General features: G+C 46.0%; 1 protein-coding gene across 2 annotated transcripts in view; it reads right to left on the bottom strand.

Annotated features, from left to right (window-relative positions):
- Positions 1-15,440, bottom strand: part of dnah6 (dynein, axonemal, heavy chain 6) — a 178,159-nt gene that overhangs the window by 60,401 nt on the left and 102,318 nt on the right. For both annotated transcript variants that reach the window (XM_062026800.1, XM_062026799.1), the window contains exons 56-61: positions 7,079-7,223; positions 6,825-6,941; positions 6,537-6,660; positions 6,218-6,414; positions 3,359-3,562; positions 1,038-1,163 (exon numbers count right to left, since the gene is read on the bottom strand). In XM_062026800.1, the coding sequence (XP_061882784.1) occupies positions 1,038-1,163; positions 3,359-3,562; positions 6,218-6,414; positions 6,537-6,660; positions 6,825-6,941; positions 7,079-7,223 (913 nt within the window). The remainder of the gene's footprint in view (positions 1-1,037; positions 1,164-3,358; positions 3,563-6,217; positions 6,415-6,536; positions 6,661-6,824; positions 6,942-7,078; positions 7,224-15,440) is intronic.

Raw genomic sequence — 15,440 nt, 5'->3', positions numbered from 1 at the left:
TACGTACATTTCTAAAGGCTGTGGATACTTTGGTGACACAGAGATGATCGTTCAGGCTTAGCCAACATTTGATTTAAACAATGTAAAAAGGCGAGAATCTGGAGCCTATTCATATAATATAATTTTCACATGAAACTGTAACCTGGCTCATGTGAGCAGGGTTGTGTATAAACACATGTTGTTATAAGTTACACAAATTATACTTATATTGGAGGTAATCAGAGTAAACCGCCTCTTCTTCCGTTTTACGCATCGATGTAGCAACTATCTTTTAAAGCGAGGTGCAGCACTACATTATATCTTCTCCACTCGTATTTTTCGCCAGCAACAACTACCTTTTTCATTTTCTTCCTGACACGACCATTTTTAAAAAAAATTTTTTTAGTCTTTGTTCAGTTCTCAGAGACATGGCAATGGCAGGCTGACAATCGCTCTGCTGTCACCTCCTACTGACTTGTGATCAGGCATAGCATGCCCAGCTCAAACACATGACTACTTTTTACAGAGTTATTTTTATAAGGAGGCATGGCATGGGCACGCCAACATCTGGGACCAAGTCCAAGTTGATTGTGATGTAAAAAAGAAATGTGCTTGGCTTTGTGCATGGGCACACTTTAATATATTTAAGTTTTTACTTGCATACGTATTTTTCTGGATTTAAACAAACATACATTTTTTGGTAGGACAGCCACGCATGACGTCCCTGGTCTGCCAGAAAATAAGATGACTTAGCAGGATATTTTTTTCGACTTTGTGAATACTTTGCTGCTATATTTAGAGAATATTAAGAATGTTCTAGTTTGTCCTTTTTGTTTAGTTTTTTAAGCGACTGGAGACAAATCAAGATACTTTTTCTGGTCTAATTGTACACATTTGGATAATCTAACATGAGAGCATTTATGGCTCTTCCCAACAAGCAGTAGGTGCTGCTGATTACACACTACTAAGCTGCACAGGGTACAGTTGTACACAGCAGTTTGAAAATGAAAGTTTATTTTCACAATGTATGTTTTACTGTGACATTGGTGTATTTGTACCTCCTCCAGGAGAACAGGCATGCCCATTCGGATGCCATTTTCTAGTTTATGAAGGAAGTTAGGATCAGTCAGCTTGATGACTTTCAGACCATTTTTGGCCTCCTTAGAACGAATCCATCTGTTGGCCTGATAAAGAAAGAAACTTTGAACATTAGTGATTTCCTATAAGAGATATGAGTACATGGAAAACGCTAAAAGACTAAATTCAATTGATGATTTTCACATCCACTTGAGGACAAAATGATTAACACCCATTCTTGAAAATAAATACATTCATTTTCAATGACTTTTTCAGAGCTTACATGCAGCTGCATAAAGCAAAGCTAAACATTTTTTTCTGATTTGCTGATCTGCAACAAGAAAAGCTTGAAAAAATTGCATTGCAAAAAGTATTAGCCCTCTGATAATTAATAGTCAATGATGTATGTAGCTTTCTGATTGAAAAGTGAAATCATGTCTTCTGGTAGTTTCTAATAAAGTAATTACATGTCTGGTGAGGAATGTTAGCATAATCTTTCATGGATAATTATTCAAGATCATCCAAATCGCTTGTTCTGCGAGCACAGACTCGAAACTCCTTACAGATTCACCATAGGATTGAGATGTGGGCTCTGATTGGCCATTCCACAGAAGTTCTTGACCAACCTTCATGTACGTTGTAGATCATTGGAAGACCTAACAACAACACAAACTTAAACTGATAGCAGATTTATTGATGTTATTCTTCAAAATATCAACATTGTTTTTTTTTTATGTTTACATCGTGCACCTGACCAAGGTTTCCTGTGCATAAAGCAGCAAAACACCATCCATCCATCCATACATTTCCTATACTGTTTATTTTGTAATGTCCCGGGTTAGTTGGAGTCTATCTCAACTGACTTCAGGTAAGTGGCTTGGTACACTCGAGACTGGTCGCCAGCCAATCACAGCGCAGAAGCAGTATAGATAGGCAAACAACCATTCACACTCACATTCATACCCATTGACAATTAGGGCTCCTCCCGAATGACAGAGCTTCTCACCCTATCTCTAAGGGAGCCCTGCCATCCGACAGAGGAAACTCATTTCAGCCACTTGTACCCGTGATCTTGTCCTTTCGGTCATAACCCAAAATTCATGACCGTAGGTGAGGTTAGGGACGTAGATTGACTGGTAAATTGAGATATTTTCCTTCTAGCTTAGCTCCTTTTTCACCACAACGGACCGATGCAGGTTTTGCATCACTGCAGACGCTGCACCGATCCTCCTGTCAATCTCACGATCCACTCTTCCCCCACTCGTGAACAAGACCCAGAGGTACTTGAACTCCTCTACTTGGGGCGGGATCTCCTCTCCAACCCGGAGATGGCACTCCAGCCTTTTCTGGGCGAGAACCATGGACTCAGACTTGGAAGTACTGACTTTCATCCTAGTCGATTCACACTCAGCTGCAAACCAATCCAGTGAGAGCTGAGGATCCTGGCCCGATGAGGCCAGCAGGACCACAACCATCCACAAAAAGCAGAGACAGATCCCCTCAATGCCCTGACTGCGCCTAGAAATTATGTATTTAAAAGTTGTAAAGAGAATCGTTGACAAAGGGCAATCCTGGAAGAGTCCAAATCTCACTGGAAATGGGTCCGACTTACTGTTGGCAATGCGGACCAAGCTCTGACACTGATCATACAGGGAGCAGACCGCCACAACCACACGGTACGATACCCCATACTCTCTGAGCAATCTCCACAGGACTTACCAACGGACACGGTAAAATGCCTTCTCCAAGTCCACAAAACACATGTAGACTGGTTGGGCAAACTCCCGTGTACCCTCAAGGGTCCTGCCGAGAGTATCGAGTTGGTCCACAGTTCCATGAACCAGGACGAAAACCACACCAGTCATCCTTGCAAAATGAAGAGGGCCCATGATGACACAAACCTCGGTAGCAAACCCACCAGTGGCAGCAGAGGAAGTGGCGTTCATCGGAGGTCTGTGTGTGCGTTTTTGTGCTTGGCTGTGTTTGTGTGCAGATTATTATCGTACATTTTTTTTGATAGTGGATGGTTGCTGATTTTTATGTTGAAATTAATTCATATGTTAATTTAAAATTTGATATTTTGGGAAAACTTGTGGTAATTTGTTTTTCCAGAACAAACCTACTCATGTTTGTGTTTAAAATGAATGTTTTGAGGGTTGCAGGTGGGTGATTGTGGCTGCAATTCCTTAACATTTAACTATGGCTTCAGAGTATGCACCAGTGGTCCTTGTACGTAAGCGTGTAAACCCATGCTAAATTTAAAATTACATCAAAAGAAAAAAAAGTTCATGAAGTGGTTCACCTGATCCTGTGGATCAATCATGAGGGGCCAGCGACGACCCTGCGTCACCAGGATCCCATTCTCTGTGGACACGGTGTCTCGAGGCAGACCTTCAGCATTCCACTTCTGGATCACGTATGGATCACCCAGAATGTTTATGAGGTTGAAGCTGGAACTTATAGGAATGTCGAGGTTCTGGCACTGTATTATCCACTCATCAACAAGCTGAGGAAGAATGCAAGGGGAAATGTTTGTATTTGGAAAATAAATGTTCCATCTTTGAGCCATTAGACTGGCATCTAATGTTGATAAATATAACTTGTATTTTAAACGTCATTTTACATTTATCAGTGAACTACTTTGTGTAGAAAATCGCAATATACCGCCATACCACAATATTGTATCATATCGTGACACAAGTATCCATCTTATTGTGAAATCATTGCAACTACTCAGTCCAAAGTACCAGTATAAATTCAAGGTAAAATTATGTTGACAGACTGTATATTTTGATTTTCTTTCATTGTCACATTGGATACCTTATAAAAATCATGTATCCGCTGAGGTATGTCTGTTTGTTAGCTAGTTAGCAACATAACACAAAAAGTTATAGGTGGATTTTGACAAAACTCAAGAAATGTCAGAAATGGGATAGAGAACAAATTACTAGATTTTGAAGCTGATCCTGATCACTGCTTAGATTCCTGATTGTTCTGAAACAGTCTTTAACTATTGGGAGATAGGGCCTTGCAGACTTTTGGGCTATCAGAGTGCGTTTCTAGTTTCCTAATACAGTATACTCGCACTACTTAGGTGTTATGTAGTGCACGAGGCCACTCATGCCATGCAGGATTTAGTGGACTTTGCTGCTCCAGTGACAACTGCTCTAAGACTGAAGCTCCTAAAATGTAAATGTAAAAAAAAAAAAAGAGTGGTCAAACATGTACTTTTGTGTTTACATTTCACTGACTAAATATGCACTAGAATGCATTTAACTTTTCTTTTCAGAATCAGCTACTTATAATTTTTGTTCTCATTCATTGTGGTAGCATCACAATGTAATAAACAGAGTTGAAGCTGAGCGTCCATTGACTTCAATGGGGGAGCATAGAGTGGTTGTTCCACTGAAGTCAAACTAGAAAATCATTAGATTAATGCTTGGCTTTGTCTTTCCCATCCGACGCTCAGCGTCTCTGTAAGTGAATGGAAATGAAAAGGGGGCTTAGCCTCGGCTGACCTGGACGCTGAGCTTTCACATGATGACTGGATGATCTGTTTGAGGCTGAATCATTTTTTTCTGACAGCAAAATCAGCAAATCAGAGCAAACCACTGCCAGAGCATTTTTCAAGTTTCATTTCGTCGTTCCAAATCGATAAGGAGACTTTTGCAATCCTCTAAGCGATATCTTCTTTGTAAGATCAAGCATCTTTGTATTTTTTTATGTGTTGTTGGAGACTTTACTTGTGTTTAGAAAGTAGAAGCCGCCAATGTCCTGCTCATATGGCGCAGTAGTCTTTTTGCTGGGTCCATCACTTTTATTCAGCCGTATTACTGTATTACTTTACATTTACTTCTTGATTTAGGTGGTTACCGATTGTTTTCATTGTGCAAGGAGGAAGCTGTAATTAATTGCGAGAGGAATGATTTCACTGATTGAATGACCCACACAAATATAGTCTTGTCTCTATTGCATCGCCCACCTCTTCCAAAGGAGTTGAAGTGTACTGAACTTGTGTGACAGGAGTGACTAGTGTGAGTACGCCTTCAGCGTCATAGCTGGTCTACATTACAACATACTTACATCAATTAGTGCAATGACTGACAACAACAAACACAACAGTGTGGTTATGGTCACAAAGGTCCATCATATCAGGGAGTAGGGCTATAAGAATATGCAAACATGGCATATTATGTTTATTGTAATCAAAATTATCATGTTATCATTATCAATGCAGCATTGTTGAATGTGCTCAAAAAATACAGCAGTTTAATTTTTAAATGAATAAATAAATGAACGGACACAATTTACTTTTCTTGGCAGAAAAAACATTACATATTTTTCTTCTGCTTCTTAAGATGCATATTGTATTATTTTGATTATTCAAATATGTTTTTCCTATGCCATTATAATTTGTAAAGGTTTTAAAGTGTTTTTGATGATAAAGGCAAAACGTAGCGCTTTTGATGATATCACATCATGTGGGTACATTTCCTGTTCGAGACATGTGCAAGTATGGATCTTTACATTTAGTCTTGTAGTAATGTTGCATTAACGATATCTAGCAATCAGCACTCTAGCGAGTGGAGCTTGTGATCAGTACGCTAGTGACCAGTGCACTAGCTGCTAGCTGGCAATAAGGGCATTAGCTGCTAGTTAGCAAACGTTCAAGTTAAAGTTAAAGTCCCAAGGATTGTCACACACACACTGGGTGTGCTGAAATTTGTCCTCTGCAAATCCCCATGTTCACCCCCTGGGAGGTGAGGGGAGCAGTGAGCAGCAGCGTGTGCCGCGCTCGGGAATCATTTGGTGATTTAACCCCCAATTCCAACCCTTGATGCTGAGTGCCAAGCAGGGAGGCAATGGGTCCCATATTTATAGTCTTTGGTATGACTCGGCCGGGAATTTAACTCACAACCTTCCAGTCTCAGGACGGACACTCTAACCACAAAGCCACTGAGCTGGTCAAAGTGTGTTAGCTGCTAGGTAGCGATCAGGAAATGAGCAGTATAACAGCGCTGTGAGTTTATCGAAGTATGTTAATCAATCATGGTTTTGCGATAATTATTATTTGAAACTTAAATACCAACTGTCGTAAATTTTACTGCCGACATACGCGACATGATCTCGTCAAGCTTAGGACACATAAGGCTGCTCCTACCAGCTTCCTGTAGTGAGAGGTGAATGCTCCATAGTAAGCGACACAAGCAGCTGCAATGAAGACGTTCCCCACAACGTCGATGATCTGTTGATTGAAAATGGCAACACTTTCCTCCCAGCGGACCTGCTCGTCTCCTAAAGCTGAAGTGAGCTTTCCTGCTCTCGTCAACCGAGCTTGTGTCACAGCCATCGTGTTAACTTTGAGAGGACAAAGGAGAGTATAACCCATTTATGAAACTACAGTCAAATATATTATTAGGAATTGTTGCACAAATCAAATGAATACGTTTAGTTGTATTCAAAGCGCAAATGACAATCACCCAATTCCTGCTTTTCGTTCAAGCTGCTGTCATAATTCTCCTGCAGAATTCTGATCTTGTCCTCAACCGCCTGGAGAAGTTGTTGCTTTTCTCTCAGAGTTGCCATGGTGGTCTCCAGCTCATTCTGCGTGGGAATATTTTAAATGATTGTCGCTAAGCAATAATTATATGTTTTATGTCATTCTTAGCAAATTATAGAAAGAAAGACATTCTCAAGTGTAGAACCCGTGACTTATACTACTACTAGTAATACTAATACTACTGTGACTCAATAACTAAATTTCTCACCTGTGCTTTGTTTAACGCTTCTCTCTTGGGGCCGACCTCCTTAAGGACTCTGGAATAAATGTCCATGGCTCTGACCCACATACACATTGATTTGCAAGCTTTGGACACTTTCTCCACCTTTCAACCCAAAAAAAAAGAACCGGTGAAACATACCTCACGCTTGATTTCAGTGGCATGTGTCAAACAAAGCAGCCATAATCCTAACTTGATATGAAATAAGATTTCTTAAACAAGGTGTTTGCATCTAAACTGACCTTCTCGGGTACAAAGTCAGGGTTGTTTATGTATTTCTGCAGCTTGGCCAGAACCTGAGGTTTGATATTGTCCTTGTCATACTCAACCAGATATCGTGTGAAATTGCTGTCACCCAGTAACTTTTTGGCGCTGGCCCAGTCCGCTCTGTACAAGGGAAATAATAATCGATTATATTTTCTATAGTACTTTTCTAGATACCCAAAGAGCAGTGCAGTGAGAACCTTTAATAATTCAGTGTGATGGTGGTAAACTACATTTAACTATTCTGAGGTATCCATCCATCCATCCATCTTCTTCCGCTTATCCAAGGTTGGGTCGCGGGGGCAGCAGCCTAAGCAGGGAAGCCCAGGCTTTCCTCTCCCCAGCCACTTCGTCCAGCTCTTCCCGGGGGATCCCGAGGCGTTCCCAGGACAGCCGGGAGACATAGTCTTCCCAACGTGTCCTGGGTCTTCCCCGTGGCCTCCTACCGGTTGGACGTGCCCCAAACACCTCCCTAGGGAGGCGTTCGGGTGGCATCCTGACCAGATGCCCGAGCCACCTCATCTGGCTCCTCTCGATGTGGAGGAGCAACGGCCTTACTTTGAGCTCCCCCCGGATGGCAGAGCTTCTCACCCTATCTCTAAGGGAGAGCCCCGCCACCCGGCAGAGGAAACTCATTTCGGCCGCCTGTACCCGTGATCTTGTCCTTTCGGTCATAACCCAAAGCTCATGACCATAGGTGAAGATGGGAACGTAGATCGACCGGTAAATTGAGAGCTTTGCCTTCCGGCTCAGCTCCTTCTTCACCACAACAGATCGATACAGCGTCCGTATTACTGAAGACGCCGCACCGATCTCACGATCCACTCTTCCCCCACTCGTGAACAAGACTCCTAGGTACTTGAACTCCTCCACTTGGGGCAGAGTCTCCTCTCCAACCCGGAGATGGCACTCCACCCTTTTCCGGGCGAGAACCATGGACTCGGACTTGGAGGTGCTGATTCTCATCCCAGTCGTTTCACACTCGGCTGCGAACCGATCCAGCGAGAGCTGAAGATCCTGGCCGGATGAAGCCATCAAGACCACATCATCTGCAAAAAGCAGAGACCTAATCCTGCAGCCACCAAACCGGATCCCCTCAACGCCTTGACTGCGCCTACAAATTCTGTCCATAAAAGTTATGAACAGAATCGGTGACAAAGGGCAGCCTTGGCGGAGTCCAACCCTCACTGGAAACGTGTCCGACTTACTGCCAGCAATGCGGACCAAGCTCTGACACTGATCGTACAGGGAGCGGACAGCCACAATCAGACAGTCCGATACCCCATACTCTCTGAGCACTCCCCACAGGACCTCCCGAGGGACACGGTCGAATGCCTTCTCCAAGTCCACAAAGCACATGTAGACTGTTTGGGCAAACTCCCATGCACCCTCAAGGATCCTGCCGAGAGTATAGAGCTGGTCCACAGTTCCACGACCAGGACGAAAACCACACTGTTCCTCCTGAATCCGAGGTTCGACTATCCGGCGTAGCCTCCTCTCCAGTACACCCGAATAAACCTTACCGGGAAGGCTGAGGAGTGTGATCACACGATAGTTGGAACACACCCTCCGGTTCCCCTTCTTAAAGAGAGGAACCACCACCCCGGTCTGCCAATCCAGAGGTAACGCCCCCGATGTCCACGCGATGCTGCAGAGTCTTGTCAACCAATACAGCGCCACAGCATCCAGAGGAGGAGCTTTTTAACTACCTCAGCAACCTCAGCCCCAGAAATAGGAGAGCCCACCACAGATTCCCCAGGCACTGCTTCCTCATAGGAAGACGTGTTGGTGGGATTGAGGAGGTCTTCGAAGTATTCCCTCCACTGATCCACAACATCCGCAGTCGAGGTCAGCAGAACACCATCCGCACCATACACGGTGTTGACAGTGCACTGCTTCACCCTCCTGAGGCGGCGGATGGTGGTCCAGAATCGCTTCGAAGCCGTCCGGAAATCGTTTTCCATGGCTTCCCCGAACTCCTCCCATGTCCGAGTTTTTGCCTCCGCGACTGCCGAAGCCGCACACCGCTTGGCCTGTCGGTACCTGTCCGCTGCCTCCGGAGTCCTATGAGCCAAAAGAACCCGATAGGACTCCTTCTTCAGCTTGACGGCATCCCTCACCGCCGGTTTCCACCAACGGGTTCTAGGATTACCGCCACGACAGGCACCAACTACCTTGCGGCCACAGCTCCAATCAGCCGCCTCGACAATAGAGGCGCGGAACATGGTCCACTCGGACTCAATGTCCAGCACCTCCCTCGTGACATGTTCAAAGTTCTTCCGGAGGTGGGAATTGAAACTCTCTCTGACAGGAGACTCTGCCAGACGTTCCCAGCAGACCCTCACAATGCGTTTGGGCCTGCCAGGTCTGTCCGGCATCCTCCCCCACCATCGCAGCCAACTCACCACCAGGTGGTGATCGGTAGAAAGCTCCGCCCCTCTCTTCACCCGAGTGTCCAAAACATGAGGCCGCAAATCCGATGACACAACTACAAAGTCGATCATGGAACTGCGGCCTAGGGTGTCCTGGTGCCAAGTGCACATATGGACACCCTTAATGTTTGAACATGGTGTTTGTTATGGACAATATGTGACGAGCACAAAAGTCCAATAACAAAACACCACTCGGGTTCAGATCCGGGCGGCCATTCTTCCCAATCACGCCTCTCCAGGTTTCACTGTCGTTGCCAACATGAGCGTTGAAGTCACCCAGTAGGACAAGGGAATCACCCGGGCGAGCACTTTCCAGTACTCTCTCGAGTGTATCCAAAAAGGGTGGGTACTCCAGAGGGGAGCCCCGGTGACCCGCGTCCGGGCGAGGGAAATCTGAGGCTTTGTTGTTTCATTACCATAGAAGTCTTCGAGCTGCTCTTTGTCTGATCCCTCACCTAGGACCTGTTTGTCTTGGGAGACCCTACCAGGGGGCATGAAATCCCCCGGACAACATAGCTCCTAGGATCATCGGGACACGCAAACTCCTCTACCACGGTAAGGTGGCAGCTCAGAGAGGAGTATTTATTTTACCTATTCTGAGGTAAATCGATGTATACGTGGTCACCAAACGTTCATTCACATTATACACCAGTGAAGGGAAAAACTGGAGACAGATGGAAGTGGAGTTTTATGGAGAAAAACTACCAACAGGAAACAACTGGTATTGCCTGAAAAACACAAAACTACTGTATTAAAGGAACTACATAACCAAATGGGACACCAAGGGACTGACAGAACCGTGTCATTGATTAGAGACCGTTTTTACTGACCTTACATGCAGCGAGACATAGAGCAATATGTAATGAGCTGTACTTGCCTAAAACAGAAAAACCTAGCCCTGAGACAAGGGCCCCTCTTACAAGTATTGTCACCACGCAGCCCTTTGAGCTTGTTTCAGTGGACTTTCTTCATCTGGATAGATGCAGAGGTGGCTATGAGTATGTATTGGTAGTTGTGGACCATTTTACCCGCTTCGCAACAACATCCAAATCTGGAAAAACTGTGGCTGACAAAATATTTAATGATTACGCCCTTAAATTTGGGTTTTCCAAAACGCATCCATCACGATCAGGGGGGTGAGTTTGAAAACCAACTATTCTCACAATTGAGCAAATATTGTAGTGTGGCGGGGTCAAGGACTACCCCGTATCATCCGCAGGGAAATAGACAAGTAGAACGTTTCAACCGCACACTAATGCAGATGCTAAAAACTCTCGCAGACAGAGACAAGGCAAACTAGAAAGACTCCCTAAATAAGTTAACATTTGCTTATAACTGCACACGAACAGAGGTAACTGGCTTCTCCCCATCCTACTTGTTGTATGGCCATCCCCCAAGGTTACCCATTGACATGTTGTTTAACTTGCCCACTGAAACAGGAAGTGGTAGTCACAGAGAGTATGTTAACCAGTGGAAAAAAAGTAATGCAAGAGGCATACATAATTGCACGGCAAAATGCACACAAATCAGCCCATGGAAACAAGAGGATATATGATGGGAAAGTGAGGAGTTCAGTGTTATACCCAAGTGACCGTTTGCTAGTGCGGAACATGACCCTTCGCGGTGGCACAGGAAAGCTCAGAAATCACTGGGAAGACACTATTCATACTGTGGTTCGACAAGTGGGAGAGGATGTTCCTATTTATGAGCTGAGACCCGAAATTGGGAAAGGAAAGTCAAGGATTCTTCACTGTAACCTTCTCTTGCCATGTGATCACCTGCCGCTGGAAGCTGAAGTGCGTCCGACTTTGAAACTAAAAAGGAAAACGACAGTGACTGATAAAGTGGAAGAGGATTCAGAGGACGACAATGATGACGATGATTACTATTTCATAGACTCGCCACATCAGCTCCCAGCTCAGCAATCAGAACCAACTCAAGGGACGCCTGTCATGATACACGACACTAGTGAACTTGACCAAAGCAGAGCTGCAACTCCTGTACCATTAAAGGACATTGATGACAACCAACTGGAAAACCATGATGTTCATAGTGACAATTCACCTGATACTGGGAAATGTGCACCGCTGCCTATTATGGACAACACGAGAGGAAGCAAAGCAGAAGTGACATATGAGAGACCTTAGCGACAGCGAAGACCGCCAAAGATCTTCCGATATGATAAATTTGGATCCCCATCTTGTTACAGTATTGCTGAAACACTCATTTATGCAAGACCTCAGATATGGACACAACTAGTGTTGTCATGGAACGACCAGCGCATTTACTTGTACGGAACGTAGACGGATACCTACTTACAACAGTTACCACTGCTGAAGATTTCTGACAGTAAAAAAAAACAAAAACAGAATGTATCAAAAGAGCTTGTAAACTTCTCTTGGCACATGGTTAATGGTGGTTAAAAATCTAATGCTAAATGTAAGGATGTTGAGGACAACATTTAATTTTGAGGGGGGGTATGTGACAGGATGTAAATTTAGTTACTAGTAGAATGCAGTGATTGTAAATAGCAAAGTAAGCTTTTGAGTTGTATTACTATGTCATTTTATATTCGCAACTTACATTTTTTATTGTTAATGAATACAATAAAGCACCGTTATTTGTATGATATGGAGCTAATGTTATTGTAATGCCAGCATTAATAAGAGCCATTGTAGTACTGGACGGCTCCAGCAGGTGGCTCATTGCGCTGGGAGCTATACTAGAGGACACCTGACTTACTGCTTGCAGTCAATACAGACGTGAGCATAACGAAGTTGTGTCCTCGTATCTGTATACTCAAACATCTCCCTTCTTAGGTACAAGTGTCTTTATGTAAATAGTTTCACCCCCAAATGTGTCATGATCCGTGGTCCGGATCATGTTTAGTTTAGTTATGTTGTTAGTTTTGGACTCCTTTTAGTTCCTGGTTATGCACTTCCTGAGTTTTGTCACCATAGCAACTTATTACTTTCACCTGTTTCACGTCTTGGACTTGTGCACCTGTCACTAATCATGTCAGTGTTATTTAAGCCTGTCTTTTTCTGTTGGTCGTCCTGGAGACATTAACTCTGACTTCTGGTAACTCTGTTACCCCTGATACTCTTGCTACGCTGATGACATTATTCCTCTCTTGTTTTTGCTCTGTCCATGCCACAGTTCTCGTCACCGTAAGTGTTTTTTGTTTATGTCCGTAGTTCAGGCCATGTGTTCGTTTTGTTACCTCCTTAGCCAAGTTTTGCCTCCGCAGTGAGCGCCTTTTGTTTTTACCCTTTTGTTAGTGTTAAAATAAATCATGTATTTACCTCCAAGTCATGTCCGATTCAGCTTTTCTTGCATTTCGGGAAAACAAACACCCCAAAGTCCACGCCATGACAGAATGTCGCCAGCTGCAAGAAGTTTTTCTGCGAGGAAGTTACACGAGGGAGCGTGGGAGGTCCTGAGCGCGATGGAGGAGGAAACGCTGCGCTATTCCTCCGTGGAGCGCAGAGACCCGATGTGGGGGCCAAATGGAAAACTTATTCCAATAAGCTCTGTGTGGCCCGACGACGTTGGCGCGTCGCTCCATTCCCGGAAGCGCCGGCAAAAACGAAAGCCGTCAGGAAGGGCTTCTCCGAGCCGGCAGGACGCGTCGCTCCCGCAAGCTCCTCCCTCTCCGGGCGGAAGCAGATGGCAGCCCGAGGATGACATCACAGCCCAGGAAGATTTTTTTTCTCTGAACTCTTTTTCCCTTTGTCAGTCACCTCCTAAAAGACTTTATTCCTAAAATAAAATATTATCAGGACATTTTTTCAAAGGTTAGATTTTGTCAACCTCAGTCACCTCCGCCCCCAGTGACTCAGACTCCACCCCTAAGGACTCTAGCCCTGCCCACGTCAAAGACTTTTTCCCTTTGTCCTCCCACACAATCTCAGGTGGGGGGGAAAATACATTTTGGACAATTTAAAGGGGAGGATTCTACCCCCCTCCTGACCTCCCGCCACCAACCCCTAAAGACTGTTTCAGACCGCAAGGAGCGCGTCTGGTATCCGCCCCTTGAGGGGGGGGGGGCTAGGGCCGGGAGCTGTGCTGGTGGGGTGGCTCAGCCCGGCCGCCACCACCAATCTTCTGGCCTGCCAAGCCGCAACCTCCGGCCCGTCCACCACCACCAGTCCATCGGCATGCCAAGCCGCAAACCCCAGCTAGGCCACCTCCGCCAAGATCATGGCTAACCTCAGTTCCGGTGGGCCTTCAGACGCCACCATCATCTCCGGTGGGCCTGCAGACGCCACCATCATCTCCGGTGGGCCTGCAGACGCCACCATCATCTCCGGTGGGCCTGCAGACGCCACCATTATCTTCGGTGGGGCTGCAGACGCCACCATCATCTTCGGTGGGCCTGCAGATGCCACCATCATCTCCGGTGGGCCTGCAGACGCCATCCTCTTCAGCACCAGTTCCTGTTCCTGCTCCTCGGCTAGCATCTGTTCCAGTTCCTGTTCCTCGGCTAGCTCCTGTTCCTGCTCCTCAGCTAGCATCTGCTCGAGTTCCTGCTCCTCGGCTAGCATCTGCTCCAGTTCCTGCTCCTCGGCTAGCATCTTCTCCAGTTCCTGCTCCTCGGCTAGCACCAGTTCCTGTTCCTGCACCTCTGCTGGCACCAGTTCCAGTTCCTGCACCTCGGCTGGCTCAAGCACCAGTCCCTGCACCACGACAAGCACCAATCCCTGCACCACGGCTAGCACCAGTCCCTGCACCACGGCTAGCACCTGTCGCTGCACCACGGCTAGCACCTGTCGCTGCACCACGGCTAGCTCCTGTCGCTGCATCACGGCTAGCACCTGTCGCTGCACCCATGCCTGCTTTGTCTGCTGCACCCACGCCTGCTTCGTCTGCTGCACCCACGCCTTCTTAGTCTGCTGCACCCACGCCTGCTTAGTCTGCTGCTACCACGCCTAACTCGTCTGCTGCTACCACGCCTGACTCGTCTGCTGCTACCACGCCTGACTCGTCTGCCGCTACCACGCCTGACTCGTCGTCTGCGTCCACGCCTGCCTCGTCTGCTGCTTCCAAGCCTGCCACAACGACGACGCTGACTCGCCCACCTCCCCGTCGACCACGGATGTGGCCGCTCCCTGGTCGTCCACCTCGCCAAGTGTACGCACCTCCCTGTCGGCCACGGATGTGGCCGCTCCCTGGTCGCCCGCCTCGCCTGCTGCAGTGGCGTTCCACTCGCCGCCGCTACTTGACTTGTCCTCTGTGGATTCGGGGACACTTGGCCTGGCGACCCATCGCCAAGTCCTCCCTCCGCCCTCCCGTGACTTTTGACTCTGCTTGTTTTTTTTTTGTCTTTTTTGGACATCTAGAATCTGTCCTTAAGGAGGGAGCTCTGGCATCCGTGGTCCGGATCATGTTTAGTTTAGTTATGTTCTGTTAGTTTTGGACTCTTTTTAGTTCCTGGTTATGCACTTCCTGAGTTTTGTCACCATAGCAACTTATTAGTTTCACCTGTTTCACGTCTTGGACTCGCGCACCTGTCACTAATGATGTCACTGTTATTTAAGCCTGTCTTTTTCTGTTGGTCGTCCTTGCGACATTAACTCTATTACTTCTGCTAACTCTGTTACCCCTGATACTCTTGCTACGCTGATGACAATATTCCTCTCTTGTTTTTGCTCTGTCCATGCCACAGTTCTCGTCACCGTAAGTGTTTTTTGTTTATGTCCATAGTTCAGGCCATGTGTTCGTTTTGTTACCTCCTTAGCCAAGTTTTGCCTCCGCAGTGAGCGCTTTTTGTTTGTACCCTTTTGTTAGTGTTAAAATAAATCATGTATTTACCTCCAAGCCATGTCCGATCCAGCTTTTCTTGCATCTCGGGAAAACAAACACCCCAAAGTCCACGCCATGACAGAATGTATCTTTATAGTGTTTA

Source organism: Entelurus aequoreus, linkage group LG18 (assembly GCF_033978785.1).
Source record: "Entelurus aequoreus isolate RoL-2023_Sb linkage group LG18, RoL_Eaeq_v1.1, whole genome shotgun sequence".
NCBI lineage: Eukaryota > Metazoa > Chordata > Actinopteri > Syngnathiformes > Syngnathidae > Entelurus > Entelurus aequoreus.
This window is presented reverse-complemented; position numbering and strand designations above follow the sequence as displayed.